Source organism: Acomys minous, assembly GCF_964271855.1.
Source record: "Acomys minous genome assembly, chromosome: 6".
NCBI lineage: Eukaryota > Metazoa > Chordata > Mammalia > Rodentia > Muridae > Acomys > Acomys minous.
In genome coordinates this window covers 116691976-116707689 of record NC_140487.1, presented here as the reverse complement: position 1 = coordinate 116707689, position 15714 = coordinate 116691976, and the positions used below count along the sequence as shown (strand labels likewise).

Genomic DNA, 15714 nt, shown 5'->3' with positions numbered 1-15714 from the left:
GTCAAGGTGCAGATGGCGAACACTTACTGGTCTCTTTGCTAAAGTGCAAGCAAAGGCCAGACCTGATCTTCCCAATCCCCGGCAAGTGGCCTAAGACAAAGGAAAGGAGCAGGGAGGGCCACCAACAGGGGCAGCGACTGCTATAACGGGAACAGTTCCAAACTATTTGCACTGGCCACTTATTGGCTCTCCGCAGCCCCTTTAATTCCATTCTGCAGGTAAGGAAACACACTTCCAGAGGTTAAGTCACCTGTCCAAGGTCACGCACCTGACAAGTAGTGCAGCTAGTCTTTGAACCTTGAGAGCTCTGGTCTAGAGTGCACAGTCTATCCTAAGCTCCCTCCCTTCTCCCTAATGATACGGGGGTGGGGGAGGGGGAATGGGTGTGCAGCTCAGGGGTAGAGCACTCTGGCTAGCAAGCAGGAGGCTCTAGATTCCTTCACTAACACTGCAACAGCGTTCATTATCACGACTGGAAGGCATGTCGGGTACCAGATAGTCACCATCTCATTTTTTACTGCTTGAGCACTTCTGTCAGGCAGGTTCCCCTCAGTGTGACCTCGATGAACTTGACCGTGATGGGTTGAACAAGAAAGACCACCATCGTCTCATGCCTGAATACTTAGTCTCCAGTTGGTGGAACTGTTTGGGAAGGATTAGGAGGTGTGGCCTCATTGGTAGAGGGGTGTCACTTAGGGGTGGGATTGGAGGTTTCAAACACCTCCTGATCTTCCTAGTGAGGTCTGGGCTTCCGACTTGTGGCTTGAGGTGTGAGCTCTCTGCTGTTCCGGTGGCTGCCATGCCTTTGTTCACCCATCACGGGCTCAAACTGTCTGGAACTCAATGAAACACTTTCATTTATCAGCTGCCTTGGTCACGGTGTTTTATTCTCAGCAATAGTAAGTTAACTAATATAGCCACACGGGAGGGAGGGGTCATTTTGAAGGGCCCCCTTTCCTTTTCTGTCCCCACAGCATTCTGTAGGATGCAGTTTAACCAGAACATTTTGAAGAGGAAGAAGAGGGAGAGGGAGAGGATGGGAGGTGGTGATTGAGGTGGAGGTAGAGGTGTTGATGGGAATGGGGCCAAAGATGGAGGTGGTGACAGATGGAGGTACAGAAAGCGGCGGGGACGGGAGTCCATCCGCCAGGGGTCACTAAAGGTGATGGGGACCACAGACAGTGAGCCTAGGGGCCAGTGTTTCATGCTGACCTCTGACTGCAGGGAGGGTTCTCAGCCTTTGTGGGCAATAGAACTAAAAGCAGTTCCCAAGGACACTGGAGATGATGCTCTTAGGTCCTAGGGCAGGAGCACTTGCAGCAGCTCAAGTTTGCACTTGAGCATAAAGGTACCGACAGATACCTGTCCCTTTGAAGGTTTGGGCTGACCTGGTGGCCTGGGAATCTGGGCTCCAGACCAGGCATTGATGGTGCATACCTTTAATCTCAGGCAGAGACGGGCAGATCACAGAGAAGTCAAGGCTAGCCTGGACTATATAGAGAGAGATCCTGTTAAGCCAGGTTGCCACCATTCAGATCCCAGATCTCCATCATACTGGCTTACAGGAGCCAGGGTCTGCTCCCGTGTCACTTGTTTTCCCATCTGTACAATGGGATTATCACACCCACGTCCCAGGCCAAGGATGAGACTGCCGCTCACGGAAGCTGGGTGGGCCTTCACTGATCCTTGCTGTAAAATCTTGTTTTCTGTGCCGTTTCTGTAAAAGTTACACTGCGGAGTTTGCAACTTCTGGGTAATTGAAGTGTTCTGGTGTGCATTTCCGTTCTCCGAATTCCTACCCCACTTACCATCTGTTTTGAGCCATCTTCCACTTAATTACAATTCTCCCTCTATTGTTCTCTCAAGCTTCGCGCTCGCTTTCCTTCTCTTGCCCCCAGCATGTGTGGCTGCCTGAATAAAGCCCTGGCTCGTACCTGGCTCCATCTCTCTGGGCCCTAAAACACAGCAGCCTTTGCTTGCCGTGCCCACTGGCCTACAGGCTTCTCTGCACTCTGTCTGCCTCCCCGCTGCTGGATGCCGGCAGCGGGCGGGCCCCTGGCGCTGAGCCCTACACCTGGCGGGTGTCAGGAAATGTTCGCTGAACTTAATTAAACTCCACTGGGGTGAAAAGCCCCTGCAGGAAGGCAAAGTCTCCAGCATCTCTCGTTATTTGTTGTTTGACCGCCCCCCCCCCACACACACCTGGAACCCACTCCCCAACCATTGCGCACACACGGGGTGGGGGGGGGCGGGCAAGGCCAGGGAAGCAAGAACAGATAGCCTGCCCCAAAGCAGAGTTCAAAGATGGTGCCTCCTGCAGATGCCAAGGAGGTCACAGCGAAGAATCATCTTAAGGTTGAATTCCCAGCACGGAGCCCTGCAGATCCACTAGCTCTGTCCCTCGGCCACGTTGGCTCCCATTTAACAAAGGAGAGATCAGAGAGGCTCACAGTGTGGAAATGTGAGCCCCAAGACATGGGGATGGTGGTGACTGAACGGAATGGGTGTGGGAAAGGAGATGAGCAGGTGAGAGGGAGGCTTCCGTGCACAGTCAGCCGGGTCCCAGGCAGGGAGAGAGAAGACGCCCTCAGCTCTAGGTGACTCTAAGTAACCTGCTTCACTCCTTCCCAGCTGTGGAGTCTAAGCTGCTGTCTTGACCCACGCTTTCCATCTCTTCCAAATGAAGTCTTCACGGTGTCCCTGCTCTCACTTAAAGCGCTCAGTGGCTCCCCACTACTCTCAGGAGAAAGATGCAAAAGCCTGTCTGTGAGGCGCTGGTCACACAGCTTTCTGGGAGGCTGGAGGCAAAGGAGGTATCTGATCGAGGCCTTGATCTGCAGCACTTGCTGATACCACGGTGTAAAGACACCGCGGGGACCCGTTTCGAGTTCGTAACAGTCTAACAGCTGGTTCACAAAATCTCTGAAAATGCCATCGTTCTCTGCACAGGTTGGAGCTGGTTCCAGCCCAGACATCGAGCTCCTGAGACGCACTGGCCTTACATGTGATCTGCCCCTCTTCCTAGCTGTTAGGGTAACACGAGCACCTAGTCCACCTGTGCCCCCACCACCTCCGGGCCATCATTGGGCCAGAACATGCTCTAGTTCTGTCTTCCTCTCGACCACTGCTTCTTTGGATCGCAGCACACTGTGGCTTCTCTGGCAGTGGCACCCCAGGACACTGGGGCAGGGTCCTCTTCTGCACCAGGATGCCTTTTCTAGGATACTTTCTGGGGCTGGATGCACTTACCACCTCCATCCCCATGGTCTCTTGAGTGCCTTGTATTTCTTCCACTGAGCTAAAAGTCCCAGGAAGCAGGACCCTACTCTGTGTCCCCAGCAAGGGACTCCATGTCACCACAGTCAGTACTGCAGCAGCCCTTGGTGTAAAACCGGGCAGAACTCTTTCTGAGTTCCCCAGCTGAGTCACTATCTCCTGTCTTTCCCTTTGGAAGCTCCTCCAACCTCCATCGAAGTTGTGGCTGCTGACTCCCCGGCCCCCTTCAGCCGGTACCAGGCCCAGAACTTCACGCTGGTCTGCATCGTGTCCGGAGGAAAGCCAGCTCCCATGGTGAGTGCCTAGGGGCCCAGGCCTCAGTATGCCGAGACTCCTGCTTTCTGACGCCTTTTTCAGGTACCACTTCTGTGCCCAGACAGGAAGTGGTCTGCCCAGCTGGACTCTGCCCAGCACCCCTCTCATCCCACAATCCTAGATCTTCACAGTAAGGATGGTCTTCCGGGAGAGCCCAGCACCCAGTACACCCTATCCTAGCTACTGAGGGGGATGGGAACAATGAACGAGGTCCAGAGACGGGAAGGGACTTCGCTATAGTCCCCCTGATGGTTTCCATGAAGATGGGGTGCAAGTTTGTGGTCTCATGCTTCAGGCACACTGCTCCTCCTAGGGGTTCACAGGGAAATCATCAAAAGAAGAAAGAGAAAGGAAGAGAGAGAAGCAAGAGGAAAGACAGATTGAGGTGCTTAGTCATGGGGAGGGGTAGACATCCCGAACACCTGGTCTGCGTTCTGCTTCAGGACTGACTCTGACCGGGAGCTCCCTCTCCGTCTTAGTTTTGGTATAAGTCCAAGCAGTTGGACCCCGTCAATGTTCCAGAAACCATGGAACCGTTTGGCCCCAACAATCACTCAGTGAAACCGCATGTGTCTATCTTGTACCCAGGGGAGGTAGGAAGCCCTGGAGGCCCCGGGAAGGACTCTTGTGTACCCACATCGGAGCCTTTGAGCTACATTGGGGAGGGGTTCTAGTATGGGCTTTTTAGAACACTCTAGTCCTCAACCCGGTGCATTTCGCACATTCCTCAGATTTAGCAAGATGGAGGTGGAGAATGGGCAGGGCTGGAGCAACGAGGACCTGCCGTTAGAATGCAGACGGAGAGGGAAGTGGCCCCTCCTCCCCAATGTGACCGGTCCTCACTAGAGGGCCAGTGGTGGGACCCCTAGAGCCTGGGGCCCCAGAGCCAACTGGCCAGGGCAGAGGAGTGGCTAAGTATAGAGATGCCCCATGGTAGGGTGCAGGAGCCAGATGGGGTACAGAGACATGAGGACCTGGAATGAAAGTACAGGATATGGAGGTCAGTGATATAAGACATAGAGGTCAGAGGTCAGGGATGCAGAGACATAGGGGTCTGCGGCGAGGGTATAGGGGCCCAGGGGTCAGGGGTGCAGAGGCATTGCGCTACAGTCATGAGGCCACTTGCAGAGGATATAGAGGCATGGTGGTCAGGGCTCAGCGGACTAGTTAAGAGTGACGCTGCAGTCTCAAGCAAGCAGTTGACAAAGGTGGCCTTAGACCCACCAGATGCTGAAGAGGTGGTTCATAGTCTCCCCTTCAGAACCGTAACGATGCTCAGTTTCTCCCAAGTCAGGGAAGCTGGTCTTTCCTCTGGGAAAAAGAAAGACACAAGGAGAGGGTTTCCTGGCCCTGGGGCTACAGGAGAGCACCCCTTTTCCACCTCACCATCTGGCTGCCACTTAAGACACAATTTTATATATATATATATATATATATATATATATATATATATATATATATATATATATATATATATATATAAAATGCCTCCTCTCTCACGCTGTTCTTCCCTGCCTCTCCTCCCCTCTTGTTCTCTCTCCGTCTATATGAAAGATCCTCACTCCCTGACATTCCAGGCATCTTACGTCTGTCTGGAGCGTCAGAACTTGAAAGCAATTCTTTGATATAAATTACAAACCTGCTTTTGAAGCACTTTAAAAAAAGAAAAAGGTAAAAAGCAAAGAAAGGGGAAAGGAAAAAAAAAAAAAACCCAAGCCCCTAAAGCAGGCCATTATGTACAGAAGATCCTTCTGCAGAGTTTAAAACTCTGACAGGTCCTGTGCACCCACACGTCAACCCCCCCTCCACCTGCTGTCCAGCCCCTCCCCCACCTGCCCACCCCAGGCTTCGTGCTTCTCACACCCACGGAGTCCCTGGAGTCCCTGAGTGTGGTGCTTCCTGCTCTTCTCTCTCCCCGTCTGCTATCGATTTATTTATCTGATTTATTTTAAAAAATACACCCGATCCCCGCAGGCTCCTGGGCGCGTGTACCAAAATAAGAAGACAGCAAATTAAATTAAATGCCGCCTCTCAAAACTTGAATTCCCGATTAGCAGAGTAAGGGAGAAGACGTCTTTTTTAGCCTTATCCCTGCACCTAGCTACTTCCCACACATGCACCTGTTTTCTGCCCAGCAGCTCCAAAGGACCGAACTGTATGAGGAAGCAGAACACACATGCATACACGTGCACACACGGACATGCGCACACATACTAACACACACACACACACACACACACACACACACACACCTCCTCTCTCTTCCTTCTCTCACACCTCATTTTGCCCCCAGGGTTTGTGCATTCCCACCTCATCCACATGCCCCCGGGGCAGCCATGGACCATTCTAGAACCTGGGTAGGTGGTCGCTAAATGGCATCTAAAACCACCAGTCTCCCCGTGACTTCACTCACGCCCCCAATTGTTCCCTGCAGTCAATAGTCTTATTTTTCTTTACAAGTGGAGAAACAGAGGCTAAAAGCCTCCCGGACTTGTCATTGATGGAGTTGGGCTGAGCTGTCTCTCTCCAGTACTGTGTGTATACCCACGATGCCATGTTGCGCCATAGCTCTCCAGGGGAGTGACGGAAAAGAACGGAAGTAGCAGTCTCTCTCCTGACTGGGAGGCCTGGATTCTTCTTAATGTCTGTCAGGAGGGGAAGCCATCCATCCATTCTCCTTTCCTCTTCTTGTCCTGCTTGCAACTGCAGGTTTATTTCAAACGTGACGGGGAACCGATCGATGCCGTGCCCCTGTCAGAACTGCCAGCAGCCAGCTCTGGCCCGGTCCAGGACAGCAGGCCCTTCCGCAGCCTTCTGCATCGAGACGTGGATGACACCAAAATGCAAAAGTCACTGTCCCTCCTGGACACTGAATACCGGGCTGGACGTCCCTACACGGAGCGGCCCTCACGCAGCTTGACCCAGGACCCCAGCCTCTTCGTGCAGCCCACCACAGAAAACATCCCAGAAACAGTGGTGAGCCGCGAGTTCCCCCGTTGGGTACACAGCGCCGAGCCGATCTACTTCCTGCGCCACAGCCGCACCCCAGGCAGCGATGGCACGGTGGAGGTGCGGGCCCTGCTCACCTGGACCCTCAACCCGCAGATCGACAATGAGGCCCTCTTCAGCTGTGAGGTCAAGCACCCAGCTCTGTCCATGCCCATGCAGGCGGAGGTCACGCTGGGTAAGACCTGGCAGGCTCGTCTGCAGCCCGTCGGAGATAAGAGGTTGTAGCCAGCCCTGCAATGGGGGGCTCTGGCTGCTGGAAGCCATAGGGGAAGGGATTAAATGGAGTCAGGTCAACCTAGGGGAGAGACAGGGATCTTCGGTAATGTTGTTTGTTGGACTGGAGAAAATGGAAGTTTCCAGGAGGTGGGCTGGTGTTTGTGGAACAAGTACAGGGCCTGAATGGTTGGTCACACAATAACCCTGGGGAAGTGGGGACAAAAGGCATGGCCAGGACTCCTGAGGTGAATCTAGAGCCTGGGCTAACTTTTCTTTCTACCTAGACTGTCCTGGGCCTCTGTTTTCTAGCCTGTTGGATACGGTGGGTGAGATGACCAGCAAACACGGTTTAACCATAAGCTAGGAGACTAACTTGAACCCCTGCAGTACCCTGAGTGGCCAATGAGGGCGCTGTTCTTATCCCAACCCTTTAGATGAGGGACTTGGGTTTTACATGACAGGTCAGTTAACTGGTGCTGTCTGTCCCCAGAGACCATTTCCTTAGTCACCGCCTTAGTGTTGCCTACCTGAGGGTTTTGGTTAAGGACACAGTTGAGTCATGAGTGGTTATTGGTACACAGAATTCAAACACCCAGCAAGGACTTTGAAGACCAGGCCACTGATAGGTAGGCTTGTCTGCAGCAGTGGACCTTACTGTTAAGATCACATGCATTCCTTTTCCATGGATGCCCTGTGTGGTTCATATGCCGTTTCCACCCAAGAAGTCTGCTTTGCTCTCCCTGGCCCGTACAGCTGACTGTACCTCTTTCAAGCCCGTCTCCCTGGGGTTGTGTCTCTCTGGTGGGTAGCCTTGAAAGTCATCTCAGTGGTGAGAATGCTTTCTTCCCATTGGTTAAGTCGGAAGCCTCAGGGCTACTCACTTTCTCTTGGTCTCCTCATGTCCAGGTCACCACCTGCCCTGCAGCACAGCCTCAGACCCGCCCTTATAACACTTTCTCTTTGACCTCCGTCCAAGCGCTCTGCTTCCACCCCTGGTGTGCATCATGGCCTCTAGACTGGTCTTTCTGCTCCTGTCCGTCCCCCCCCCCCCCCGCGCCCAGCCCCGTACTGTTCTTTATCCCAACTGATCTACTTAAAATATAAATCAGCCCAAACCTCAGATTAAACAGCTGCCAGACCCACCAGTGTGTAGACACTAGGCTGATGGAGAAGAGAGCCCAGAAATAGACCTGCTGGTAAAGTCGATTGATTTTGCTGGAGACCCTGAGGCTGTTTGGAGAGTAAAGACAGTTCTCTAACACATGGCCCCAAGAACAAGAGAACACGAGTGAGGGAGAGGCGGGCCTGGCCCCTGCTTGGCACACACACAGGTTAACCTGAGATGATTGATAGGCCCCAGTGTAAAAGCCAGCATCATAAAACTTCTAGAACAAAATGGAGAAAAATGTCTTTATGGAGCCTCGGTAGCCAGTGTTCCTTAAAGCAGTCATAAAAAAAAAAAAAAAAAAAAAAAACCAACTAGAGGAAAAATTGAAAATTGGTTTGTTGGACTGAATCAAAATTCAGCTCCTAAGAAGACATCCTTAAGAGAGTGAAAAGGAGGCAGGTGCAGACTGAGGAGAGATACTCTTAGTCTTCTGTGCAGCACTGGTACCCAGGATGCCAACAAAACAAAGCAAACCAAACAAGCAAACCTAAGCCAGGCATAGCTGTGCATGGCTGTTAACCAGCGTTTGGGAGGTGGGGCCAAGAGGATAAGAAGTTCAAGGTCATCCTCAGTTATATGGGTAGTTTGAGGTCAGTCTGGGTTAACTGTTTCCAAGCCTAGACTGTCATAAGCTCTATCTGAGAACAAAATTATAAACAAAAGGAGAAAGTCTTATAAACCAAAAAGTGGGAGGAATCCTACTAAATATACAAGAGAGACCATCAATATTTGTTGTCAGTTATGGAGGTCAAACCTGGGGCCCAGTGTTCTGCCACTGAATGAGCCACATCCCTAGCCCATTGCCGTCCTGCTTTTAAAACCATCCATAGATATATTTACACACTGTGACCCATCAGGGAGATGGAGGTTAAAACCTCAGTGAGGTAGCATTTGTAGACTGCTAGAATAGGTAATCTTTTGAAAACTGACCATACCAAATGTTGACAAGGATGCAGACCAATCAGAACCTTCCTGCATCATTAATGTGATGTAAAAATGGTACCAATCCTTAGGGAAACCAGCATGTGTGGTTTTGTTTTGTTTTGTTTTGTTTTTTCTTCTCAAACCTGATAAATACTTCACGTCTATGAGCCAACAACTGCACATGGACGGAAGGTTGGGTAGATGGATGGTGGGATGAGGGGGATGGATGGGTGGGCAGATAGGTTGGTTGGATAGCTAGGTGGGTGGATGGATGATTGGGGAGTGCTGAGTGGGTGGTTGGGTGGGTGGATCGATGGATGGGTGGTTGGGTGGGTGGATCGATGGATGGGTGGTTGGGTGAGTGGATGGATGGATGGGTGGATGGATGGATGGGTGGGTGGGTGGGTGGATCGATGGATGGGTGGTTGGGTGGGTGGATCGATGGATGGGTGGTTGGGTGGATGGATCGATGGATGGGTGGTTGGGTGGGTGGATGGATGGATGGGTGGTTGGGTGGGTGGATTGATGGATGGGTGGTTGGGTGGGTGGATGGATAGATGGGTGGTTGGGTGGATGGATCGATGGATGGGTGGTTGGGTGGGTGGATGGATGGATGGGTGGTTGGGTGGGTGGATGGATGGATGGGTGGTTGGGTGGGTGGATGGATGGATGGGTGGTTGGGTGGGTGGATGGATGGATGGGTGGTTGGGTGGGTGGATGGATAGATGGGTGGTTGGGTGGGTGGATGGATGGATGGGTGGTTGGGTGGTTGGGTGGGTGGATGGATGGATGGGTGGTTGGGTGGGTGGATGGATGGATGGGTGGTTGGGTGGGTGGATGGATAGATGGGTGGTTGGGTGGGTGGATGGATGGATGGGTGGTTGGGTGGTTGGGTGGGTGGATGGATGGATGGGTGGTTGGGTGGGTGGATGGATAGATGGGTGGTTGGGTGGGTGGATGGATGGATGGGTGGTTGGGTAGGTGGATGGATAGATGGGTGGTTGGGTGGGTGGATGGATAGATGGGTGGTTGGGTGGGTGGATGGATGGATGGGTGGTTGGGTGGTTGGGTGGGTGGATGGATGGATGGGTGGTTGGGTGGGTGGATGGATGGATGGGTGGTTGGGTGAGTGGATGGATGGATGGGTGGTTGGGTGAGTGGATGGATGGATGGGTGGTTGGGTGAGTGGATGGATGGCTGGGTGGTTGGGTGGGTGGATGGATAGATAGGCAGATGGGAGGGTGGACTGGATAGATAATGGATGGTTAGGTGGATGGACGAGTGACTGTCTTAATGAAAGCTCAGAATTCCATGGGAGTCCCAGAAGAGCTCTTCCTTGAGACCACACATGCCATCCTCACAGACAGCAAGAATGACACAGGCGGGGCGTGTAATGGGAATTTCTGCATTCCTTTGAGGCAGAGTTTCACTCTGTGGCCTCATCCTTCTCCCCACTGTTAGTTTTCAGAGCCTCTCTTGGGCAAGTGATAAACAGGCGAGCCGATAGACTCAGCTGATGCTCCACCCACACAGCCTGAGAGGGCTAGATCTATATCCTGGGCCTGCATTCTGTTCCCCGGTTCCTACACTCCAGGAGTTGAGAGGAGTGAATACCAAAACTGTGGAAACACCTCTGCTTGGCACTCTTGGGCTGTGTTCTCAAAGCAGGCAGGGGGCCAGGCTTTTCTTGCCAGGAGCTACAAATGGACTTCCTGATTGGTGGTGGGATGGGAGGGTGCAAGCAGCTGGTCTGACGTCCAGAAACAAGGGGCAGCCTTGAGGGAACGAGCCCCAGGCCATCTGCTGCAGACACCCATCTGCACGAGAGCTCGGAAGGACAGGAGTGTAGTGAACTCCTCCCAGGCCACCCTCTATACCCCTCAGGGTCAGCTGAACATAGGGGCCACTGTAAACAGCTCAGGGAGCAGAGGAGGCTTTGTGGTCATCTGCCTGGATGCTCTGGGCTCTGAGCATCTCTTGAACCCGCTGCCCTCCATCGAGGCCCTGCGTTCTTCTGTAATGGAGGCCCTTTAGCGCCCTCTGCTGGTTGAGGCTGGCAGTGACACAGACCACCCAGGGCCATGCTAATCCCGCCCCCCTCCCCAACCCCCACCCCCACCCCACCCCACCCCACCCCACCCCCCCGCCCCCAGGGCTTCTCCATCCGCAAACTCACCTCCTCCACAACACCCAAGGACAAGGGAGAAGGCAAGAATGTTGCTTGGCCTCCCTGAGCCTTCCTTTGCTTTCAGGACAAGCTCTCAAGGATGAAAAGTGAGATGACATAAAACATGAAGTGTTGAGTGAAGGGGGAGGAGATGGCTTAGAGGTGGAGCCTTTCCATCCTCAAACCTGCCATCTGCCAGAATAGTCTAGAACTGTTGCCGCAGCAGCTCCCGGCCCCCCCCCCCCCCCCCGTGTCCCTGGCCAGCGCTGCACCCATACAGCTGGCAGGTGGACACAGCAGTGGAAATCCTCCCCTCCCCAGCCTGCCCTCCCCTCTCAGCAGGCTGGACCCATCCCTCTGCCCACACAGCCCTTCAGATGTCTTCCTCGTGCTTAATTAATAGTGCCTTGGACTTGTTCTCAGAGAGCAAAACTGGTAGAGCCTGGAGCCTGCTCACATCTGCCTGTTGCTCTGATTTCTGGAGTTAAGTGGGGACGACAGTACCCTAGAAACTGTGGAGTCCGGCCCTGGCCCTGCCAGCTCTCTGATTAACCCCATGGGCTTTACTTCTCAGCGACGCCACGACCACCGCCCTTCCATGAGCTGTGTGCTGCCTCTGCTGGCCTCGGTCCCTGCACACAAGACCATTCATAGTTTGGCTGAGTCTGTTTGCAAATTAAATGTCCGTACCCCCTGTCTCCCCCCCACACACACACACACTAAAGAATAAGCTGCAGGACACTTGATTTTTATCACTGTCCCCTTTACTAGTCCCCAGCCCTGCTCCAAAGCCTGACATATGGCCAGCGCAGTAATTACTATTGAGTGAGTGAACCAATGAATTAATGAGGGGCGGGGAGTCAGGGAACATGTGTAATTGACTCTACGGGGACCTTGGACGAGCCTCTTCATTATGTGTGGCCCTGGGTTTTCCCCTCTGTAGAAAAATAAAGAAGAAGAAGAGAAATCCAGGCAGCCCTTCGATCTCCCACAAGCAAGGGGGACCCAGGGCATCCTTCACCTCAGCACATACAGAGGAGAACAAAGGCTGGTGGCTTCACTCTGTCCACACCTGTACCCCCTCCCCCTCCCCCCCCCCCAGGAAATCCCCTGGCAGTGGGATCCTAAATTTTGACCCTGATTCTTCCTCCCTGTGTGACCTTTGGCAAATCACAATGAACTCTCTGGGCCTCCGTGAACTCAGCTGGACAGAGGGGACGATGACGGTGCTACCTTTCTCCCCCACTGACCTGTGAGACCCACAAGCTCAGGAAGGATCCATGCATTTGTGGGTGCTGTTGAGTCCCCAGATCCCAGCTGCGGTGGGGCACACAGTAGGGCTGTAGGGAAGATGGAAGGAGGCAGCCATGTCTGGGGACTGAGTGAGCCTCCTTGGGGGGGCTAATGTCTAGGACACCACCAGCCTTTGGAACTTGCTCTGCTTCCCGCCCTGCCCCCTCTTCATGATGACCCACATCCACGCACCACCCCTCTCTGACCCGGTCTTCCTCTTCACACAGTCGCTCCCAAAGGACCCAAAATCGTGATGACTCCCAGCAGAGCCCGGGTTGGGGACACGGTGAGGATCCTAGTCCACGGATTTCAGGTCAGCCTCTCTCCAGATACCTGAGTCGGGTGGTGGGTGAGTGGAGACACACAGTGGTCATGGACACCAGTGTCTCCGGCTCACTCTCCTACACCCACAAGCAAATGCGTTCGCAGCAACCTTCTGTCTTTTCATTTATTCCAACCCTGACCCCCAATCCTCTCCACCTAGACTTTTGTTGTCCAGGCTGTTTTCAAACTCCCTACTTACCTGAGGATGACCTTGAACGTATGACCCTCCTACCTCCCTCTCCTTGGTGCTAGGATTATAGGCTGACAGCCTCACAGCTTCAGGATGAAACCTAGGGCTTTGTGTGTGCTAGGCTAGCACACTCCCAACTAAGCTACATCCCCAGCCCTCTTCCTGGGGTTCTGAGGTACCGCTTGAAGCCTGTTAGATTAAAATTGGGGCCTGGAAAGCCTTTGTTGTTGACAGGATGCCCCCCCCCCCGCCAGAGACTCTACTGTTCCCTACTCTCGTCCACAGAATGAGGTCTTCCCAGAACCCATGTTCACGTGGACGCGAGTGGGCAGCCGCCTCCTGGACGGTAGCGCTGAGTTTGACGGGAAGGAGTTGGTGCTGGAGAGGGTTCCTGCTGAGCTCAACGGCTCCATGTACCGCTGCACCGCCCAGAACCCACTGGGCTCTACTGATACACACACTCGGCTCATAGTGTTCGGTAGGGACCACACCGGCCCTGCCTCTAAGCTGTCCACAGAAACCCCTTAAATTTGCCTCACAGAGATAATTCAGCCCACTGACCACAATGGCTTTTGTCCTCAGAGAGATTCCGGGTTCACGTCTCAGCTCTGCCATTTAGCGGGCCTCAGTTTCCCCCATCTGTAACATGCTGAGATACAGAGAGACCGGGTGGCTGGATACACCGTCCCAGTCCATACAGTACCATATAGTGGGTGCCCGGGAAGGTCCTCCATACTGAAAACTCAGTGCCACCCACTCTGCTGTTTCTTTCTGACAGAAAACCCAAATATCCCAAGAGGAACTGAGGACTCCCGTGGTAAGTCTCTACCCTCAAGACTGCACACTTAAAAATGAATGTTTTTTCAGTGCTTCAGAAAACATCTGTTGCTGAAGCACCGTTGGCTTCCCCAGGCCCCTCCCCCTCCCTCAGGAAGCCATTGAGGCACATAAACAGAGTCAAGGTTAGGCAAAGACAGGCACTAAGCAAGGACGGCTCTACACCCCCAAACAACCAATGGGAAGTCAGAGACCAAGCTTGCTTCTTCTCACTGCTACCCTCTGACCATGGGGTGGGTCTCTGACATCTCCATGGGACACTTAAGAACCTAGACAGACGCCCCAGGTTGCTCCCTCAGCCACCCCAACCTAGAACTACCCATGGGATGCCAACACTACCATTACACAGCAAATCTCACAGTTCTCGGTGAAGCTTCCCACTCCTGGACCATTCTGATGGCCTCAGCCCAAAAGGCCTGCATGGGCATGGGGCCACTGGACCCATGGCAGGGAGACAGCAAAGCTGGGGTTTGAACCGGGTCACCTGATGCTGCCTCCTACCGAGCGTCTTTGTTGGGAGCCTGTTTACTCCACACAGGCAGGGCTGCAGCCCTGACACCACCTCCACCCTCACAGGTTCTGCCTCTGGCCCCGCTGGCGTCCGGCTCACCCTGGTGCTTGCCCTGACAGTGATCCTGGAGCTCACGTGAAGATGCCGCCTCCTCCTGATGTTCCGGCGGCCCGGCAATCTCTGCGATCGATTTTCATTTCTTTTCTAAACTATTTCCAGTCTTGTTCTTAGTCTTTGCCCATGTCTCGGCTTCTTCACTGGGTTTTAATTAAACAAACAGACGGATTTTCCCCACCTCGGTGTGTGGCTTCTATGTTTCTCCTTTGTCTAATAGAAGCTACTGGGGGCCTGCTGACATCCATTCTTGGGACAGGTACAGAGATAGGATAGCAAAGGAAATGGGAAGCCTATGACACTATGAGGATGGGTAGACATGCAGCTCCTGTCTCATTCAGTCCTAAAAACAGCCAGGTACGGGAAACGGCCATGATCCCTCAAGGGAAATGCAACAGTCAGCTGTAGCCATGATAGTGCTGCCTAACAAGTCAACCCAAATCTTGGTGGCATATGCAACAGCTAGCATGGATACCTACATACAGATAGCAGTGGTCCAGATGACCATCCAGGCTCACCAGACAGCTTAGCTTCCAGGCTCACCAGACAGCTTAGCTTCAGATAGCAGACCACCACCATCCCCCCACGCCCGTTGCCAGACCCTACCCCGACCTGTCACAGGTTACACTCCAGACTGGTATGTAGTCCAGTCTGTAGGCTTGTAAATTCCATGAGCGGTTTTCCTGGAGCTGGAGCAAATGGAACAGTACCTACCTGACATCTGATCCTCCTACAGTGTGTATCAGTCAGCTTTCCATCACTGTTACAAAACACCTGACATAATTTGCTTATCAAAAGGAAAGGTTTCTTGGGCTCACAGTTTTGAAGATACAAGCCTATAACCCATCAGCCTTATTGCTTTGGGCCATACACCATGGCAGGAAGCTTTGGAGCTGTAGAGGCACATCCCACAAAGAGGCAGGGACAGACAGAGAGGAAGAGGAAGACTGGGCCCCCACCTGTTGATGGTCCCACCACCTTTCAATAGGGCCATCCCACAAACCAGGGCTTGTGCCCATGGGCCTAAGGGAGCCAATGGCTAGCCTAACTAGAGCATGGCAGATCATAGACCTAGAGGGAAACCCAAGGCAGCACATGTAAAGCCTCTGCCTGGGTCATGTGTGTGGACACTGGTTGAGCCAAAGGGATGGATGAGGTTGACCCCCATCCCACCCCTACTCCCCACCCCTGCTGTGGTAAAGACCTGAGAGGCACCAAGAAGATGATGGGAGACAGGGCTTATCAGAGCGATCAGCTGGCATGGAATGGTGTGGGGTGAGATGGTGTGGGACGGGGTGGGATGAGATGGCATGGGGTGGGTATGTTGCAATGAGCCCCAAGTCTCACTCACTAAACACACTGAAGATCTA

General features: G+C 53.2%; 1 protein-coding gene across 5 annotated transcripts in view; it reads left to right on the top strand.

Moving 5' to 3' along the window:
* Nucleotides 1-14524, top strand: part of IGSF21 (immunoglobin superfamily member 21) — a 375328-nt gene extending 360804 nt beyond the window's left edge. For all 5 annotated transcript variants that reach the window (XM_084787969.1, XM_084787966.1, XM_084787970.1 and 2 more), the window contains exons 5-10: nucleotides 3455-3570; nucleotides 6301-6775; nucleotides 12596-12681; nucleotides 13168-13360; nucleotides 13661-13699; nucleotides 14296-14524. In XM_084787969.1, coding sequence (XP_084644095.1) covers nucleotides 3455-3570; nucleotides 6301-6775; nucleotides 12596-12681; nucleotides 13168-13360; nucleotides 13661-13699; nucleotides 14296-14369 — 983 coding nt within the window. In that variant the 3' untranslated portion in view covers nucleotides 14370-14524. The remainder of the gene's footprint in view (nucleotides 1-3454; nucleotides 3571-6300; nucleotides 6776-12595; nucleotides 12682-13167; nucleotides 13361-13660; nucleotides 13700-14295) is intronic.
* Nucleotides 14525-15714: the final 1190 nt, after the last annotated feature.